Source organism: Ovis canadensis, chromosome 25 (assembly GCF_042477335.2).
Source record: "Ovis canadensis isolate MfBH-ARS-UI-01 breed Bighorn chromosome 25, ARS-UI_OviCan_v2, whole genome shotgun sequence".
Taxonomy (NCBI): domain Eukaryota; kingdom Metazoa; phylum Chordata; class Mammalia; order Artiodactyla; family Bovidae; genus Ovis; species Ovis canadensis.
Window position 1 is genome coordinate 42,128,051 of NC_091269.1, and position 20,726 is coordinate 42,148,776.

The 20,726-nt window shown below is 36.4% G+C and overlaps 1 protein-coding gene across 13 annotated transcripts in view; it reads right to left on the reverse strand.

Annotated features, from left to right (window-relative positions):
• HERC4 (HECT and RLD domain containing E3 ubiquitin protein ligase 4) overlaps positions 1-20,390 on the reverse strand; it is a 128,917-nt gene extending 108,527 nt beyond the window's left edge. For 7 of the 13 annotated variants that reach the window (XR_011252983.1, XR_011252982.1, XR_011252984.1 and 4 more), the window contains exons 1-2: positions 19,994-20,390; positions 17,881-18,185 (exon numbers count right to left, since the gene is read on the reverse strand). Coding sequence is in view for 7 of the 13 variants with exons in the window: in XM_069571810.1 (XP_069427911.1) it covers positions 17,881-18,106 (226 nt within the window). In the remaining 6 variants the exon portion in view is untranslated. Of the gene's footprint in view, positions 1-13,342; positions 13,469-17,880; positions 18,186-18,659; positions 18,691-19,993 lie in introns of those variants that run through there. The other 6 variants (XM_069571809.1, XM_069571816.1, XM_069571811.1 and 3 more) reach the window with 5 other exon arrangements.
• Positions 20,391-20,726: the final 336 nt, after the last annotated feature.

Genomic DNA, 20,726 nt, shown 5'->3' on the forward strand with positions numbered 1-20,726 from the left:
GGATATACTTGGTAAAAAGCTAATTTTAAGAACCTCCATTTCAGTTACTCAGTAAATGTTTAATTCAGTCAGAGCTTAAGTTTCAAAAGCCTCCGCCTACCATGCTTCACTAGTTACTATATAGATTTTCCCCTTCCCTCCTGAATAACACAAAACTCCAACTAAACCAATGCAAAGCACACTTAATATCTATCTCTAGAAATTTAATGTTCACAAAATGCTATACTATGAAATTTAAAAGGTAATGCATAATTCCATTCGTGTATAAAAATATGTCACACACAACCCAGTATATGTGCAGAGAAAAGACTGTGAAAATAGGGTTTCCCTGGTGGCTCAGTGGTAAAGAATCCACCTGCCAATGCAAGAGACAAAGATTCAATCCCTGGTCTCGGAAGATTTCAGAGGACAACTTGGGCCAGAGGACAACTTGGGCCAAAGGACAACTGGGCCCGTGTGCCACAGCAACTGAGCAAGTGGCTACAAAGCCCAGGAGCTGTAACTACTGAGCCCACGTGTCAAAACAACTGAATCCAGAATACTCTAGAGCCCAGGCTCTGCAACAAGAGCAGCCACCGCAATGAGAAGCCTGTGTACCAAAACTAGAGAGTAGCCCCCTGCTCACCTCAACTAGAGAAAAGCCCAAGCATCAACACTTAGCACAGCAAGATAAATCAAGAATATTTAAAATAAAAAAGACTGCGTAAAGAAATACTAAATTGTCAACACTGATTATCTACCAGTGGTTTTCTTTCTTTCATGGTTCTTCAACTGTTTAACTGAACAAGCAAAAGTGAGTTGATATATTTTATGAGTCTGATTTTTTTAAAACATGAAGACGTTAACTACTTGGGATTAGTGAATAACACCAATCAATAATTCAGAATGCTTTTTTTACTTTAATAAATAAAGATATTGCTAATTATGTGACAGAGCTAACAAATTACCAAATGGCTACTTCACTCGAGGCATGTTATTTTCCTGCTGCTGCTGCTAAGTCGCTTCAGTCGTGTCCGACTCTGTGCAACCCCATAGACGGCAGCCCACCAGGCTCCCCCATCCCTGGGATTCTCCAGGCAAGAACACTGGAGTGGGTTGCCATTTCCCTCTCCAATGCATGAAAGTGAAAAGTGAAAGTGAAGTCTCTCAGTCGTGTCTGACTCTTCATGACCCCATGGACTGCAGCCTACCAGGCTCCTCCGCCCATGTTATTTCCCTACTCCTAAAGTAAACTGTTTACTGACACTTTTTAAAGGATCACTAATATAATCATATAATGATCATAAAATATGAAAAATTAAGAGTAAAATAAAGCCTAAACATAAAACATTTAATGAAAATGCTTATTCTCTAAAATCATTACCAATAATTATCAATAGGAATTTGGAATGGTACAACTCATCGTCATGAAAACTTTTTAGTAAGTTTTCTGATAAAATCAAAATATACAGTAACTTACATGTCTTAGCTGACAGTACACAGTAATATTCATATGGAGATGCAACTACTAGATTTAAAAATTCTTTATAATGGATATGTTTACAAATCCATACCCCTTTTATGCATTCTTATCTACATACAGGTATACAGTTAACATACACAGAGAAATTATGATGTGCCATTTAATCCTCGTAACACGATAAGGCAGGTGTACCAGCGTTCCTACTTCAAAGGCACTAAGATATATAAACATTTCCCTATTGAACAACTGTCTTTTTGCTTATAATACTTAAACAAGGTTATATTTTAATAATTTACTTTCAAAATATACTTAGAACTGTAAAAGTACTAGGGCTTCACAACATTTTTTCTTCAGGATTCCTTTCTGGATGGCTAGGAACTGCTGAAATTGACTGCTTTGTAGCAGAAAGAAGTAAAACTAAAATATAAAGATTCCAATTTTTAAAAAAAGACTCCAATATAAATATATCAACCAAACAGCTATTTTAATCTCTTTCTAAGACCAGCAAGAATGAACCCTCAAAATCTACTGGCGGATTTTTTGTTCTGTGTTTTCTTACATTCTTTCTTGTATATTTGGAATTCATTCATTTCAGAGGCAATTAACTGTATTTTCTTACCTACTTTATTCTAGTTGATGACATAGGAAAGGTGGGGGGAGGGGTTTACAGACACCAGAAGAGTTAAACCCTCTCAGAACTGGCAAATCCCTAAAGATAACTTGCCTACCAACATGCCTTTCATACAAAAACTGACCAGAGATTATTCGACCAACTATATCTTTATCTAATTCTCACACACCAAACCAGAATTTCCCTTACCTTAAATCATCCCAGAACCAGGTACCAGGAAATAAGAAACCTATCCTATAGAACAAAGCCTGGAAGAATTAACCAAATTCGTCAGTTCTTAACTGTTTATTCTGTCCAGTTTGCCTCTCCCTGGAAAACCTCAATAAAGGCTACAGTCTTAAGATCTCCCCTGAGTTCTGCCTTCTCATTACCTTGGTATCTTCCTCCTCAGCTACGTGTGGCATGCACTGACCTCCTCTCTCTAGAATCAGTGAGCATAACCAACTTCCTCCAAGCTTCATGCTCATTACCCCTTACAGCCACAATGATTTTACCTTACCACTTCCAATATGTACATTCTTAGAACAGGTATAAACTTTACACTTTTCATTATAAAGTAGCTGATGACCACAAACTTACCCAAACAAAAGAGTCTTAACTGTAACTTTCCTCCCTTTCTATGGCACATCCACCAAAATGGTCATTGTGTTCATCAACACCTTGTGTTTCTTCTGTGATAAAGATATGTAAGACAAGGTGTTTAACCGGCAGTAACTGACATGGTAGAGAAGACTTTTACCCAAATAATTACATAACACGAAGTTAGCAATGCAACCTACTAATTTACTGAATGACAGAGAACTGTACTAGATACTGTGCAAAATATATCACTTAAGTTCTCTTATGACACACCAGAGAGATGCATGAGATGGCATTTGATCTGGGCAATATTCAAGACAGAAACAGAAATATGCCTTAGAAAGATTAAAGATGGATAAATTGGAATGGGGAGATCAGGTAGAACGCTACTGCCACAATTCTTGCATAGACTAGTAATGATCTAAACTAAAGCAAAGAATTTTAATTGAGATAGCAGGAACTACGGGCCCCAGGGTGTAAGATAATTAGCTCAAGATAACATATTTAGCCACTTGCAAATGCAATGAAGACACAAGAAAGTTACTGAGTAAGATTTTGGCAACTGAGTCAACACTTGCTACAGGTTAGGAAGCTGACTCTAAGGTGAATCTAAGGTTTAAAGCTAAGTGAATTGAAGAAGCATCAATAAATAAGGAAGAGAGGCTATTTCAGCAGTTTGTTGTAGAGAGCTGGAGACAGCTAACTCACAGTACAGTGGTCTCCATTTAAACTGTTCCTTTTTTGTTCTCCACATTTTATCTTATCATTTTAAAACTCCACATTATATCTTCGTATTTTATAATCTCAGAAATGCCTATTTATCTTTCTTGATTTTCTTAATGTATAAATTTTTCCCACAGTCAAGCACAATATAAGCAGCAAATGTCCCATTTTTTTATTAACAGCCTTTTTACATACTAAGCAAATAAATTTAGGCATACTTGTATTAAAATAATTATGTATGCAAAAGTTAGAGTAGAAAGCTGCAGCCAAATGCATTTATTTTCAATTTAAAAGACTGCTTATCACTTTGGGAAGGGCAGGTTTGAAAGGGTGGATAAGCAGGGAAGGAAAAAAAAAATGATTTAAGAGTCTGTTCCTCAAACTACCAGTACACAAACTATACCTTCTGTTATAGACGGAGTACCTGTGTCCTGCCCCCACTTTCCAAATGCACATTGAAACTCTATCTTCCCATGTGACAGTACTAGGAGGTAGGCCTTTGGGAGGTAATTAGATCCTAAGGGTGAAGCCCTCATTGACGAGATTAGTGTCCTTTGTTAGCTCCCTCACCCTTCTGCCATATGAGGACACAATGAAAAGATGGCCACCTTTGAACCAAGAAGCAAGCTCTCAAAAGATAACAAATCTCAGCACCCTGATCCTGGATTACCCAGACTCAACCACCAAGAGAAATGTGTTTGTTGTGTAAGTCACCCAGACTACATTACTTATGTTGTAGCAGCCTGAATAGACTAAGAAATCTTCAAATTAAGTATTCATTAAACTTCTGAAAATAAACAATGAATCTAACTTCTATCATTTATGTAATTCTCACAAGAACAACAAAAAATAATCTTTTTTCTGTTATTACTATGGATCTTTAAATTCTAACAGTAAAGGAATTTATTTCTTGCTCCAATACATTACCTTTAACTGAAATAAACATACATTTTGGGGAAATTTGAGTATAACTTTTTAATATGAGTTTCAACAAGGTAAATGAGAACTAAGCATAAAGAAGTATATACTTTTATGATGAGCACAATGTCTAGGACAAAGTAGATAATCTGTTGAATAAATGCCTGAGTTTTAGTTATAAATAAAAAGATATTGTCTATCTCAAAGCAAATACAGAAACAGCATATTAGCTACTTCAGTGTAACACTTACTTTTCTTTTAAGAAAACATTTACTGAGCATTGTCCACATGCCAGGCATCGTTCTTTGCACTTCAGTGTGATAGCTCACTTAATCCCTACAACTACCCTTGGCATGATTATCCTCATTTTAGAGGAGAATACTTAACACAAAAAGACTAAGCTATGTGCCCAAGATAACAGCTAAAAAATAAAAGATAAGTGCCCAAGATAACATAGCCAAAAGGGTACAGGGTTTGTACCAAAGCATTCTAATTTCAGAGCCTATCCTTTTATTTGGGTTTCCCTGGTAGCTCAAACGGTAAAGAATCTGCCTGCAATGCAAGAGACCTGGATTTAATCCCTGGGTCGGGAAGATCCCCTGGAGAAGGAAATGGCAGCCCACTCCAGTACGCAGGCAAGAGTATCTATAAGCAAATACAAGTATCTTTTTTCTAATCCAAAATATAGCTTTATACACAATGTTCTACACCTTGCTCTTTTCACTCAATTTATCTTATAATAATGTCCAAAATCCTCCCTCATTCTCTTAACTACATAGTATTTACATTACATTGACTAAATTATTTTACCAGTTCCCAACAGACTGTCACGGGGGCTTCCCTGGTAGCTCAGATGGTAAAGAATCTGCCTGTAATGCAGGAGACCTGGGTTCGATTCCTGAGTCAGGAAGACCCCTTGGAGAGGGGAATGGCAACCCACACCAGTATTCTTGCCTGAAGAATTCCATGCAGAGCTGGGCATGAACGAGTGACTAACACACAACACTGTTGGGGCTTCCTAGGTGGCGCTAGTGGCAAAGAACCCGCCTGCCAATGCAGGAGACCTAAGAGATGTGGGTTTGATTCTTGGGTTGGCAAGATCCCCTGGAGACAGGCATAGAAACTCACTGAAGTATTCTTGCCTAGAGAATCCCATGGACAGAGGAGTCAGGCAGGCTACAGTCCATAGGGCCGCACAGCCAGCCATGACTGAAGCAACTCAGTACACACACACTGTCACAATGTTGTTTTTTTTTTCCCCACAATGTTGTTTCTAATGTTTTGCTGTTATAAACAATCCTGCAGTAACACTCACTTTGTATATATACAAATGTAGCTATCAAATCAACAGCTATACTCTTGGATTTCTCGAAGAAAGGGTATGTACATTTGTAATTCTGATATATGACAACAAAATAGCCATTATAAAAACCTATGAACCTTATTTACTGACAGCCTCACTGCAGAGATGGTACTCCAGTCAAACACGGGTCTTCTGCACTTCTCTTAGTATGAATGAGGCTGAAGAGTACTCATGGTTTAAAAGTCATTTGTACATCCTTTTCTGTGAAGTGCCTGTTCCTATCCTTTGCCCATTCTGCTGTTTTTATCTCATCAATTTTTAGAAGTGCTTTGTATCTGAGATTTACACTTTGATTTTAATAAACTCTATATATTTTCCTGTTTGTCTTTTACCTTTGTTTACAGTGACTTCCACCTAGCACAAAATTATCTTTACTTCCATGCAACTTATATTTTCTATGCCTATTCACAATTCAGAACGTATTTCCTGACTCCAACAAAACAATTTTTTTTGAGGGATGTACATTTTATTGGAAACCTTAAATACTCTTCAGACAGAACACAATGTCTTCAATCAAGGCTCCCATGTGGCCTACAGGGAAAACTGCAATTTCTGAAGGGCAAGGAGAGGGACAGTACACAAGATGAGTGCTTAATTTGCCAAAAGGACCTCCTCACAAATTTCCAAAATAATTTTTTAAAAATCAGTCCATTTTCTTCAAGCACATTTTTATTATAGCTTTTACATTTAAATATTTGACTCATCTGGAATTTATCCAATATATATATGGCATGAGGTAAATCCAACTTTTTAAATTCCTAGATGATACTCCTACTTATATCAAGGTCATTTATTGAATCTCTCTCACTTGAATTTTTTTCTCCATGCTTATGTCTGGGCTCTATATTGTTTTATTGGTTTTAAATGTCCACATGTAGGGCAGTTTTAACTACCAAGGTTTTAAAATTAAAACATGCTATTAACTATATTTTTCTTTTTTTCCGCTCATATTTTTCAATTTTCCTAACTACTCTGGTTTATTTTTTCCATATGAACTAGAGAATAATTTGTCCGGTTCCTGGGGAAAAAAATCATTTGGTATTTTTATTAGGATCACATTAAACTGACATTAATTTTAGAGAAACTGATAGGTTTATGTAGGCTAGGCATGCCTGTCCACAAATGTGGTTACCATTTACTGAGGCTTTCTGTATCCCTCATAAGTGCTTTCAAGTCTTCTTTATATTCAAGGTGTTGCACATTTCTTAGTTCCTAAGTCATTGTATCTTTTTTTGCTATTGTTAAGTACCGACTTTTGATTGCTGCCATCTAATTGGACTTTCTTTCCACTAGGTTTGGTTTTGTTTTTTAATTGAGGTATAGCTGATTTATAATATTATGTTTCAACTTTACAACATAAGGATTCATAATTTTTAAAGATTATATTCCATTTATGGTTATTATAAATTATATTAATGTCTATTCATACAAATATACGTAAATATATTATTGGCTATATTCCCTATCCTGCACATACAGCCTTATAGCTTATGTCATATATAGTAGTGCCTCTAACCCTATTTGCCTTCCCCCTCTTCCCTCTCCCCACTGGTAGTCACTAGTTTGTTTTCTGTATCTGTAAGTCTGTTTCTTTCTTATTCACTATTTTTTACATTCCACATACAAGTAATATTGTACTTTTTATCTATCTGACTTATTTCACTAAGCATAACATCCAAGTATATCCATGTCATTGCAAATGACAAAATTTCATTCTTTTCATGGCTGAGTAGTATTCCATTGCATGTCTGTGTATACACACACACATCTTTATCCATTCATCTGTTGATAGACACTTAGATTGCCTTCTATATATTCTATATACTTCTATATATTGGTGACCATAAATCATGCTGCTGTGAACAGTGGATTACATATACCTCTTCAAACTAGTGTTTTCTTTTCTTTGAATATATGGTCAGGAGTAGAATCAGTAGTCCTTTTTTCTTTCTTTGCAGAACCCCCATACTGCTTTCCACAATGACTGCATCAATTTACATTCCCATCAACAATGTACAAAGCTTCCGTTTTCTCCACATACTTGCCAACACATTATCTGTGGTGTTTTTGATGGTAGCCATTCTGACAAGTGTGAGGTGATAACTCATTGTGGTTCTCATCTGCATTTCTCTGATGATTAGTGATGTAGAGAATCTTTTCTCTACATCAGACAGGCCTGATGGCCATCTGGATGTTTTCTTTGGAAAATGTCTATTCAGGTCTTCTGCCCATTTTTAAATCAAGTTGTTTGCTTTTTGATATTGAAATGTATGAGCTATTTATATATTTTGAGTATTAATTCCTCATGGGCCATGTCATTTGCAAATATTTTCTCCCGTTCAGTAGGTTATCTCCATTTTGTCAAAGACTTCCTTTACGGTATTCACCAGGTGAATTTTTTTTTTTTTAATTTGGTTGTTTGAGGTCTTAGTTGTGGCATGTGGGATCTAGTTCCCTGACTAGTAACTGAACCCAGGCCCCCTGCCTTGGGAGCACAGTCTCAGCCACTGGACCACCAGGGAAGTCCCTATGGTTTTAATTTTGACTTTGGGCAAGTTATTTAACCTCCTGAAGTTCTATTTCCCTCACCTAGAAAACTGAGCTAACTGTACTCTGCAGGATGGATTTAATGCTTTTGGATAATGTATAAAGGATTCAGCACAGTGCCTGGCACATAATGGTGGTTACTGTTATTTTCAAATGTCCGCATCCTAGAACCTAATATATTCTAAATAATATTTCTCACTAGTAAGTTTCTCCGACTACAAGGTGGGTATCTTTCATCTCCCCCTTACACTGTCATATTAACTTCTAAGTATTTCCTTCTCCCCTTACTCCTAGTAGCAGAGGCTTACTCAGCTCCCCAGCTGAGTGCAGAAATACTCTTAGGTTCAGGCAGAAGTAACAGCAACCTTTCAGAATTTTACCTAATTATTCTTCAAAAAATAAGTGCAGGTCCATAAAGTTCATTCTTGTTGGATAGTCTAGTTATGTCACCTATAGCTGAGGAATACCTTGATCAAAAATCAGGAAGTATACATGTGCTGATTCATAAATACTTGGGATCAACTATGAGAAGCCATCACAAACTCCTTCAAAGAATTTATAGGTAAAGAAAAAAATTTCCTCCCACTGTTTTCAGAAGCTCTCCTTCTGAAATTAAAACCTGGTAGCGAGTTCCCTGGTGGTCCAGTGGCTGATACTCTGGGCTCCCAATGCAGTGGGCCTGAGTTCAATTTCTAGGCAGGGAACTAGATCCTACATGCCACAACTAAGACCTGGAACAACCAAATTCTGCTTAGGGTCTCTTTTAGCCTTACTTTATTCCTTTTCTCACTTTCATTTCCCTTTCACAAAAGCAAGATCATTATTTCAGAAGGCACATTTCTCAGGGGCTCTACATGCCAGCACACACACAATTAATAGTTAAAACTATTTCAGCTTTCAACTATTTCACAACTTCTATGTGACATCTTGTGACTTCAAAACCTTTGTTTCCAATAAAACCTGGAAATCATAAAGTCAGACATAATTAACTAATAGGTTTTTGTCAGTTAGATGAAGCAAATGAACCTATTAATAAAACTCAAATAAGCATTCTATCAAATGGTACCTCAAATGTTCTATCTATATAAAAAAATTCAAGTTTACAAAACAGATGAAACAGAGTAGGCAACCATTTAGATTACTTCAAATTTACAAAGGTGTTATATTGCTAGGTACTTTAAAACAGTCTTCCAAAAGCACAAAATTAAGTATCATTAGTGGATTATTAATTTCTTCAAAGGCTGGAACCAAGGAGAATGTTAAACTGCTATGAACCGAAGAGTAAACAAAAATTTTAAATAAAACATTTCATGCCGTGAGTTCTATTCTTTCTCCTCACTTACAGTACTGAATTTACTGATTAAATATTGTTACCAAGTTCAAAACACAATTCACCTCACCAAACCTTTTCTCTCTCCTCCTAAAATAAAACAGTTAACATTCCTCCTCTTCCAGGATTCCCTATTTCTATTCACGATTCAACCAAGGATCACACCTGGCTCTTTCCACCTGGCTCTTCCCTTTACTGACCATTCACTTCCATCTGGTTACCAAAGCCCATCCATTCTTTGTCTCCCTAATCTCATGCTTCCTTCTTGTTTTAAAGAGCTACTCTCATAGTCTAATTAATTTCTCTACCTCCAAATTCTCTCCCTTCTATAAAAGCCAGATATGACCTATTGCAAACTACAGATATCAAAAGATATCTACCAAATTAAATTCAGGCTTCCTAACTTCATTAACTCTATAATCTGACCTCAATTTTACTTTTCTAACCTTCTAGCTCACTATTTGCAGACATTTCAGTTAACTGAACTACTATTTTCTCAATAGGCCTCATATCTGCCTATTTCCATTTGAGGTGCTTTACCTATAAAGCACTCTTCTTCATTCTTTCCTCCTTGAAATACTATATATTCTTCCAGTTCATATGCTATCATCCCTTTAGAAACTCATCTACAATCCACTCCATCCCAAATGGTTATACTATTCATCTCAACACAGCACTCTGTTTATGCATTTATAACAGCATATTTTATACGCATTTCTATCTATGTACTTAAAATATTTCTTCCCTTCTAGATCTTCAAATGATAATGATCACACTACACTTAGAAGCTTATCAAATAATATATATTTTTAAAGTCTCGTAAGTATTTTCTAATGAGTTTATCAACTTTGTAAAGTGAGACAAAACTGTGTTAATTTTTAAAAATAAATTGTTATTGTTCCTTTTAGATATGCTAAAATTAAAGATGTTCTTTCTCCTTAAGAAATAAACGGGGAGGAAATAAAGAATAAACTGATGTATATGTTTGTGGTGGCATTACTTACAACAAAAATCTGGAAACAAATTCCAGAAAATAAAAGAACACAAATTTTGGTATATTTAAATAATAAAATGTTAAATAATCATTAACAACATCCCCACCATAATATCATTTTAAAATGGTATTTTAAAACTATAGAGATATACTTACTAAATTGTTACTCAATTATTACTGAAAAATAGTTGAGAAACAAGAACATATTCCCAGTCCATAATCAGAAATATGTTAATATATGAATACAGAAAAACTGTCAAATGACGGCAGTATTTATCTGTGCATGACAGCATTATGGTTGATTTTTATTTTCCCTATATTTTCTGATTTCACTACCAAGAATATGTAATAAAACCATCAAAAACTAAAAATGTGTTATTTCAAAACAGTGACACCCAGCAAAAGAATAAAATGAGACTAAACTTAGATATTAATAAAGAAATAAGGTATTTTTAAAGAAATAAGGCGATGGCACCCCACTCCAATACTCTTGCCTGGAAAATCCCATGGACACAGGAGCCCGGTAAGCTGCAGTCCATGGGGTCACGAACAGTCAGACACAACTGAGCTACTTCACTTTCACTTTTCACTTTCCTGCAGAAGGAAATGGCAATCCACTCTAGTGTTCTTGCCTGGAGAATCCCAGGGACAGAGGAGACTGGTGGGCTGCCGTCTATGGAGTCGCACAGAGTCAGACACGACCGAAGCAACTTAGCAGCAGCAGCAAGGTATTTTAAAGTAAAGTGAAAAACACATTACTAAAGGATTACAGAATGTTTTCTTCATGGCCTAGAAAAGCTGAAATAAAATTCTGCAGTGCTAGAACTGAAGAAAAATGAGTAATTATGTAAACAAAATATTATGGCTTAAAGAATGCCATAAAATTCAAGAAATTTTCCTTTTAACCAAATTAACTCCAATAATACAATTATATTCAGCATAGATTTTTCTTGCATGTAAAGTAACCATAACGATTCATCAAGATATAAAAATAATTATTGCCTTTTAAATTCCATCAGCATGGAAAAAACATCCATAGAAACTGAAAGGAGAAAACCATGGGCACTTTAATATGGTTTATTTATTAATGATTTCCACTTTTCTACTTAACTAACACAATCCTAGTCCAAAGAAACTCTATAACAATGGCTGAATACATTTCCTCCATTGTTTTAATATGTATCTCACATATCTGATACACCTTTTGCCTAGGAAAATTTAGTATCTATGAAGTGAGACTTTATTTCTTCAAAACAATTTTAAAAATACATGAGGTTTGTGAAAAATGACCTTTTACAACAGTGCTACATTCATAAGACATATTGGGGACACAGAACCCAAAGAATACAGTTGGCCCTCCTTTTCCATGAGTTCCTTATCTCAGCATTCAACCAACATGTGGATGGAAAATACAGCCGACCCTTAAACAACATGTGTTTGAACTGCACAGACCCACTTACAAATGAGTTTACTTCAATAAATACTTGGATTTTCATTTTACAGATCTTTAAGTGTAGGGAAAAGTTTATGTTCGATTAGAGATCACAATATGTGGAATCATAAAACTAGGGTTTGAGTTCTAATTCTATCCAAATTGTTTCTGCTTCTTGCCCTTGGGTAAGTCTATTCAGTTTCTGTTTTTAAGGTAGAGTTAACAGTATGGGGATTTTCAACTGCATAGAAAATCAGTATACCTAACACTGAAGTTGTTCAAGGGTCAACTACATTTGGGGGGGAAAAATTCGGGAAATTTCCAAAAAGCAAAACTTGAATTTGCCATGCCAACAGTTATTTACGTATCATTTACATTGTATTTATAACTATTTACATTGTACTAGATACTATAATCCAAAAATGATTTAAAATATATGCAAAGGTTATATGCAAACAGCAGCACCAGCATGCCATTTTATATAAGGGACTCGAGCATCCGTGGATTTTGCTATCTGCAAGGGTGCTGGAACCAATCCTCCACGGATACTGAGACACAGACTGTACTTATTCAAAGGCAATGGAAACTAGACCACCTAGGCTGCCATCTGTAACAAGAATCCTTAGTAACTGCTCAAATTGTGAAACTGAAATCTTTCATACTCCTGTTCTTTCAAGAAAAATATGTGGCTCCATTTCCAACCAGATAAAAACACTAACATATCAAACACAAAGACAAAATCATTGGTTCCAAATCATTTTAAAAAGCTTCTATTTGTTAGACTGCTCAGATTAGGCATCTACTATTACTGCTTCTCTTCTGGTTAATGGATTTATAAAGCATTCTCCAAGCCAATGCATCCTACAGAGAGATACCATGGCAGACTTGATACAATATAATTAACCCAAAGTTCCAATGTTAACCACCAAGTCTGTTGTGCCAGGCAGTTACTATGGACCTTGGATAGTAGCACAGCATAGCATTAGCACAAAGGGATACAGAATATGATATATAACAGAATAAAGAGAAAGAACTGGGTGTTACCACAGTTAAGTTTTTGTTCCTTGGTTTAAATATTCTTCATACCACACACGGTTATAATGAAGTACCAAAGTGGTATCACAATGCAAGCATCTCGGTAAAATAATGATTCATTTCAATAAGCCATCAGCAGAATGGCAAAAAAAAAAAAAAAAAAAAATGTGCATTAGAATTTGATCTGCCTCAAATAGAATATACTATTGTAAATAATTTTAAACATAAGCACAATTTAGTGAATAAGGTAGGAGACTGGGAGACTTAAATTTTCAGATTCCATTTATAGCTTTTCACCAGTCACCTGCTGTTTTGACAAGTTACTTACCAACTTGTGCTGCCATTTCTCCGTAAATTTATCCCCTAAGATGAGGATAATTCTTGCAAACTGTGTCACAAGCATTTTGAAAGGAACCATGAGTTATTGTGTAATGCTCTTGAAATTCCTCAGATGTAGGGTCCTACACAAAGTAAAGTATTATTATACATCTCTCTAACAGTAGTCAACTGTTTGCATTATGATTTTTTCCCTACTCTCGACACTGTGACTCTTGGACACTAACCTTTCTCATAGTAAAGCGTCCAAAGCAAGCCTCCATTCCTGACCCAAGTAATCATTTTTTCAAGTCTTCATATCATCCACATCATTCTCTTCCTTAGAAGGTATTGTGAAAATTGGGAGTTATAAAACAGCTTCTTTGGTATTATATGCCTTGATTCCTTAAGCAATATATGGTATAATTTGGAATTTTTAATCTACTATAATGTGGATAATTGTATTTCCCATGTTTATATATCTATTTTCCTATATTATTTTTCAAATTTCAACTTTTTTTTAAAGGAAGTCATTTATAGATTTATGTTTTATGAACAGAGAAAACAAGTCAGGAAATGAAGAAGCAAGAGAGGCAAGCAAATTACTGCTATATGACCCAAAGCGTTTTCATTGCAATGATCAACAGCAGAAATTACCATTTAGGGACACAAAAAAACAGAATCAATGCTCATAATCTTTTTATCTTCTGTAGAAGAGTTGAGCACAAGCTGTAATAAATTTTCTCATACTATTCAAAATTTTATCTACTGGTGGCTTTGCAATGAAGTCAGTCTTTGGTTCAAGAATAAAATATACATATTTGAATTTTTAGTTTGTGTTGATAGGAGTATTATATCTGAAACAGAATTCTCACCCTTCTTACAGGGTTCCTAAAATGGCTTCACTTTGAATTTACGCACAGGGAAGGGACCAGGGAGGTATAATCAAACATGATGTCTTCACTGTATAACCTTAGTTATAAAATAGTAACTTTTGAGAGATTTTTTTAAAGCTCTCAGAATTACATTAAAACAATGATGGAAACTAGCTTCCTCCTAGATGAATAAATATTCCTCTACATTGTAACATGGCAGGGGCAAAACTTTGTGGGATAAAGATAAAAACCACAGAATTTAGAGTGGTCTAGTATTTGCTACTCTAGTGATTAAACTTTTAACATCAATTTCCTCATCTGAAAAAGGAGGACCATAACACATGTCAGCTGATATGCAAGACTGCTGTGAGGGTTAAAAGAGATACGTAATCCATTTGAAATAACTTTGTACATCATAAAAAGTTATTAAAACAGTCATTTTAACATAACTATCACATTATTTGCAAATTATGGATATAAAAGTTTAGCACTATGTCTCACAGAAAACAAAAACAGATGTGTAAAACGTATTTAGGACCATGGACACTAAATCTTATCTATGGCTAGATAGTGAGTAAATAATCTTAATAAGAAAAGTACACTTCCTAAATGTTATCTTAAAATTTCAGAAGCAAATTTAGAAGTACAAAAATAAAACAATTTTACTTAGGTGGACTGACCTAACACTTTGAAGATTAAATATACTATCTACCTGTTAGCTATGAATTAAGGAGGAAATTGAGAGGTTCTAAATTTTAAAAGGTTTAAAAAAATTCCTATGAAGGAAAAATATATACAAGAAAGTGAAATAGATATACACACACTTCTGTGCAAATAGTTCAGAAAGAAGTAGTAGTGATAGCAAGGAATATGCGTATACAAGAGAAGGAAGATGAACATGGACTTAATCTGCATTCTTAGTATAATAAAGGAAATCAGTGAACTCTCCCCAGGTGGTTACTAGAATGTCCAGAATGGAAACTTCTCCCAACAGGCCATAGGACAAATCTATTTACTACACTGTAAGGGTAGAATCCTCCAGGAGGTTATCATGCCTCTCAAGAATAGCTTATCTACGAATAAGGCCATCTCTTCCTCTTTTACTCTTTAATATTTAGTATGCTTATAAAGTGAATTTCTGTAAGAAAACAATTCTTAGCTCTGTTTGCTTTCTTCATGACTCAAGTTTAAGGCTCTGACGAAGTGAATGATGTTTATTATACGGTCCTAAAATTCAACCAGACTCATTCTCTTCCCAGGAGACTTTAAAACAAATTAAATAAATTCCAAATCTTTTCATTCATTTCTCAAACTCATAATTGTTTTAAAAATGGTTAGGAAGAAGCACATTTAAATCATTAAGGAATTATTCCAAAGGGAAATAATTTTAGTTAAAAGCATTATTACAGTTTCCACCCAATCCCCTTTAATCAAAACTGATTTAAGATTAAGTCCCTATCGGAGCAACTACCTCCGTTTGACATTTTACTTTTCCTACCTATGTAACTCGGTACACTTCAATACATCATTTAATTTGACCTTCTAGTAATAAAAAGTTTTTCTCAGGATAAAGACTCTCTCCTATAAAGCTAGCTATTTTAGCTCCAGATTTACTTTCTGGCTATTTATGTGATCAATCATCGAATTAAACTTAAGACTTCATTTTTCCCAGAAATCTTCAATTCCATCCAATGACATTTCTCATCATTTAAACTTCCTAGTCTCAAAATACATGCCACGTCATGTAGAATTTCAATTCTCTCTAGTTATTTCATTTACGTATACCTTAATGCCCAACCAAGGCTCTGAATTTTTCGAAGATAAAGTTTATGTATGCCTTTCATTTTTCTATCCCATAGACTGTGCCGTACTCTGAACAAGAAGGGAATCCTAAAGAGGTATCAAAACTTAGGTAAACCCACCCTCCCAACTTTATATTGCCAAATAATGGTTCCAGGATGAAGCAACAGTGATATAAAGGTCACAATGCAATCATCACAATGTCAACATGACCACAAAGAAGCCTCTTCTGGCGAGTGAAGTTTCTCAGAACCTCACCTATAGGGTTAAAAGCTGTTCAGGTACCAAGTCATTATACTATTAGCACATGGTGTCTACCACCCTTGTCTTGGACACAGAAGAGATGTTAAATAACATTTAAAGAATTTAAATCTTAGTAAATTTTAGTAACAATATTGGCAATTTCTATGTGCTAGCTTTGTACTTTCTACTTGCCCTGTAGCCTCTCAGAAATTACTAAAGCAAAACAGAGATATGTTCAGATACATTTGTGGGGCATGTTAAGTGTAAGAATAGTAACAGCCCCATTACCACGAAAATCTCAACCTGAGGCAGTATTCCAAGCTAAATAAAAAAGGTAAAGGACTCATCTGCCTCTGAAGCAGTGATTACAAATAGGTATCAACAAATTACCACTCATGTTTAACAACATGACAATCTCAATGTCTAAGATTATGAAAATCTGATGATTCCATAGAATATTCTTCACAAGGCAGAGTAGAAGAAAACTACCATTTACCTTGTTTTGCAATAATTAAACCTCTTGTATTAAGCATCACTACCATTCATCCAAAAAAAATTAAATTACAAATTAAAGCAGAAGAAAAGAGATTAAAACTATCAACAAAAAAAAGATGAAAACTACACAGTAATTTACAAGTCAGAAGAATGAGGTTGGGCATGGTGGTGAAATGATTATGAAAAATGAGTAACATGCTTTAACACCTTTAATATCTTATACCTTCATTAACCTCTTAAAAGACTAACAAGAAAAAAACCACTTAAATAATGATGTGGTAAAGAAAAATAACTGCCATAGAAAACACTTAGATGCCATTATTGTTAAAGTTAAAATAAATTGTCAATCAGTACAGCTGTAATCTTATCTGAATTTACCATCTTAAGAATTAACTTTTAGTTAACACAATTGAAAAAAAATTCACAAATTTCTAAGTGTGGTAATATTTGACTTTAAAATACGTATAACAAGGAAAAAAGAACATGAAATGTGACCAAATTCCTCAAAATTCTCATTATCCTACAAATTATTTTAAATTTGGTTTGTATGGCTACTACATTATCAGGACATCTCACAGACACAAAACTTTCAATAGCTAGTGTTACTACTTGAAAGCAGGAGACTAGGGAAATAAAAAACATGTCAAACTAAATAAAACCATGTATTTAAAATACAACAGAGAGAACAACAGAATAACTAGGATTATGTTTTAGTCAAGTAAAAAGGTTTCATCTTAAATTTCCCCCCTTTCTGATATACGGAAAGCACACAGTAAATTATACATTTAAAACCTGCTCAGTGTGGCTGAACAGTACTTATAAAAAAGGACCTACATACTGTATATTCTTTATCAATATACTCAGTATCAAAGAAGATCTATATACTGCAAGGTAGTTTTCTATTGTTTTATATCACCAAAATTAATTTCTGAAACCACAGCTCCATACATTATAATAGCAGCAGTTAAAAAAAGAAACAAAATAAGTTCTTAGAAGCATGCAAACTGTAAAGGATATATTTAATGCCTAGTTTGCTTTTAAAGCTTCGTCAAAAAAACCTTGAGTTTAGCAAAATTGTTTGACATTTCCAACTTAATATTAACTATTAGAAGAGCAGACAAAAAAATTTTCAACTTACCTGGTTTCTTTCTGGATTTTTCATGACCTAGCTGCCCTAGATCATTACATCCACACGTGTACACTGTTCCATCATCCAGAACAAATACAGTATGTCTGAGTCCACATCCTACATCTCGAACCTTTTTATTTACAAAAAAGTCACTTTTTCTGGGCTCTAGTACAATTTCTTCATCAATTCCACCCAAACCTAGCTGTCCAAAAGAAGCATTTCCCCAGCACAACATGTTTGTGATTCTTCTGGTCTTCCAGCTTCAATAATAAACTCCCTTCTGAAACACTGGCAAGTTGGTGGTGTCCCTATGTCTGAGAAGACAGAAAAGAGTTAGTATGACTTCAAAGAAAACAATGTATAATTGCTCTTTCAAGTGCTAGGCTACAATACTCACTTTGTATTAAACACGAAATCTATAAGGTGCTACGTAAGTATCATTCAGTTTCCAAAACCAATCAGTGGTATATTCTTAAAATTATTACATAGAAACGTTCAGGAAAAATATATCACTTCCCGTGACTACAAGACTTCATTATTAATTAGCTTTGACTTTTTGTTATCTTCTGATAGACTAACTGAAATATTAAGTATCTTGACGAAGTTAATCTTTTTTTGCTTTTTGCTTTGGATAATTTCAGTGGGAGTAAGATATAAGACATCTGTCCACTGCCCCCAAAATCAGATATATACTCAGTGAAAAACATAACACTACAGAAACATAAACACTTGCAATCTCCCTCGAGTCACAGAATAAGTGAATAATTAGACTTTCTCATAATACCTACCTCCACATTAACAGAAAACTGAAGTTCTTATCTGTACTAGGAAAAAAACAATAATGGAAACTTTGAGTTTCCCACAATTTAAAAAGACTCTTCCAACTATTCATAGTTAGAGGTCCCAAGGAAAATTATAGTTCTCTAGTTAAACACTTATCTTAAGAAAAACACCTCCAAAGATCATACCTTACAAATCAAAATATTAACACTCTGACCTCACAATTATATTTAAAAACTAAACCAGGGTACCTAATTACAATACAAAAGTATGCAGCTTAAAGATCAAGACTCTCCGCCAAAACTCAGCATTTTCTATTACGAGTGGTAACCATGACTGAAAAATATTTCCCCAAGGCAATCTATGTCTATCTATACCCCTGACACAATTATTTGAAGATGGGGGGAAAAAAACTGCAAATACCATTGGCACTGTCGATTTTTCAAGAACAGAAATGGGGACTGGGACACTGATAGTCTGATGGCGAAATCTGTAGAACTTTCCAGTACACTGAATATTTCTTCGCTTACATAGACACGGTAACAAAGAGCTCACTTCATCTAAACCTATACAGATTTTTAGACACATCGCGTACTAAATAACACAATTACAGGAAGCCCGTCTTATTCCCGTTGTAGTCACTCACGTTCCTTATACAGAACCTGAGACGTTTCCAAACCCAACTTTCCTACGTTCAGGCTAGCACAAGTGCTGAAGCTGTCTCATTCCATCCATGACCCACCCATTAAGAAAAGTTTCATTTCATTCTTTTGGGGCATCTGAACCCGATAGTTCCCGAGGGTTATGCATTGTCTGATCGGTTTTTGCTGTTTTTTCAAGGAGAGGACAGGAAAACACCCTAATTTCAGTGCACGAGGTTTATCCATCCTTTTCTTTAAAAAGTCAGAGGGGTAATGAAAAAGACGTCCTCTCGCCAGCAACAGGTAGGGGAAAGAGAAGCACTTTATTCCCAGCATTCCCTGAACATGCACTCAGAACAGCTCCGGGGAGCCGCGGGAGAGAAATCATATGCACACACCCAACCTCACGGGCAGACCAGTCAACTACGGCAGCCGCTCGCTCGCAGCAGCAGCAGAGGCCAGTGGACGAGGCTCCGCACCTCGGCGGCCCTAGTCCCAAGGAAGCCCTTCCCCAGGGAGGTGCGACATTCCAGCCCCCGGGCCAAGGGGCCCGGCACTGCCCTCGTCCCCCACCCCACCCCCCACCCCGAGGAAACGCTGAGAAAGCACCCAGCGCCAGGCTGGCCTGTATCCGCCCAGCCCGGCCTGCCCCCTCCCTAACGCCGTCACACGCCCCCGAACCCGCCGGGGCAACGACTCACCGGACCCCTCAAGGCAGGGGAAGCCCAGGGCGGCTGGGGGGCGGCGCCTCCCCCGAGAGCGAGGCAGCTGAGGCTGGTCTCCAGCTCCTGGACCCTCCTCCTTCAGCCAGTGGCAGCGAACACCAGCGCTCCTCCGGCGTCGGTGAAGGTGCTCCTCTGCTCCTCTCTTCGGCTCCTGTGAAACTTTACCAGGCTCCTCAGAGAAAAGCAGCCGCCACTGCTGTCCAGTCCAGAGCCAGCCGTCAGCTACCCGGATGGAGCGGGAGGGGAAGGACGGGAGGAGACAGAAGCGGAGAGCACTAGGGGTGGGGAGACCTGGGGGAGAGACTGGGGAGGAGAAGGGAGAGGGGGGAGGTGGTAACGCGGGGGAGGGGGAGGGGCTGGCCGGAAGTGAATCGCGGAGCACGCGCGCGAGCCCGCCCACTTCCCGGCCCGCGCGCCTGCGCCGGAATCCTCCCAGGGCACACCGACCCAGGCGCCTGCGTCGTGTGCTGTTTTGCGTTGCCTTTAGAGGAAAATGCCAAATGCAGATAGTTGGGGTTTGCCAGACGAGCGGAGGCGTTTGATGTGTCCTGTAACAGCGTTTCAGCGTGCACAAGGTCCTTTTAGTGAAGAAATTTCTTCGATTTTTGGCTAGATTGTCTTTTTCCCTATTGGTTCCAGTCTATTTAATTCCACCTTTATCCAAGGAGAATTTGAAGTCGCAGAAAAAACATCGCAAACTTGTAATTAA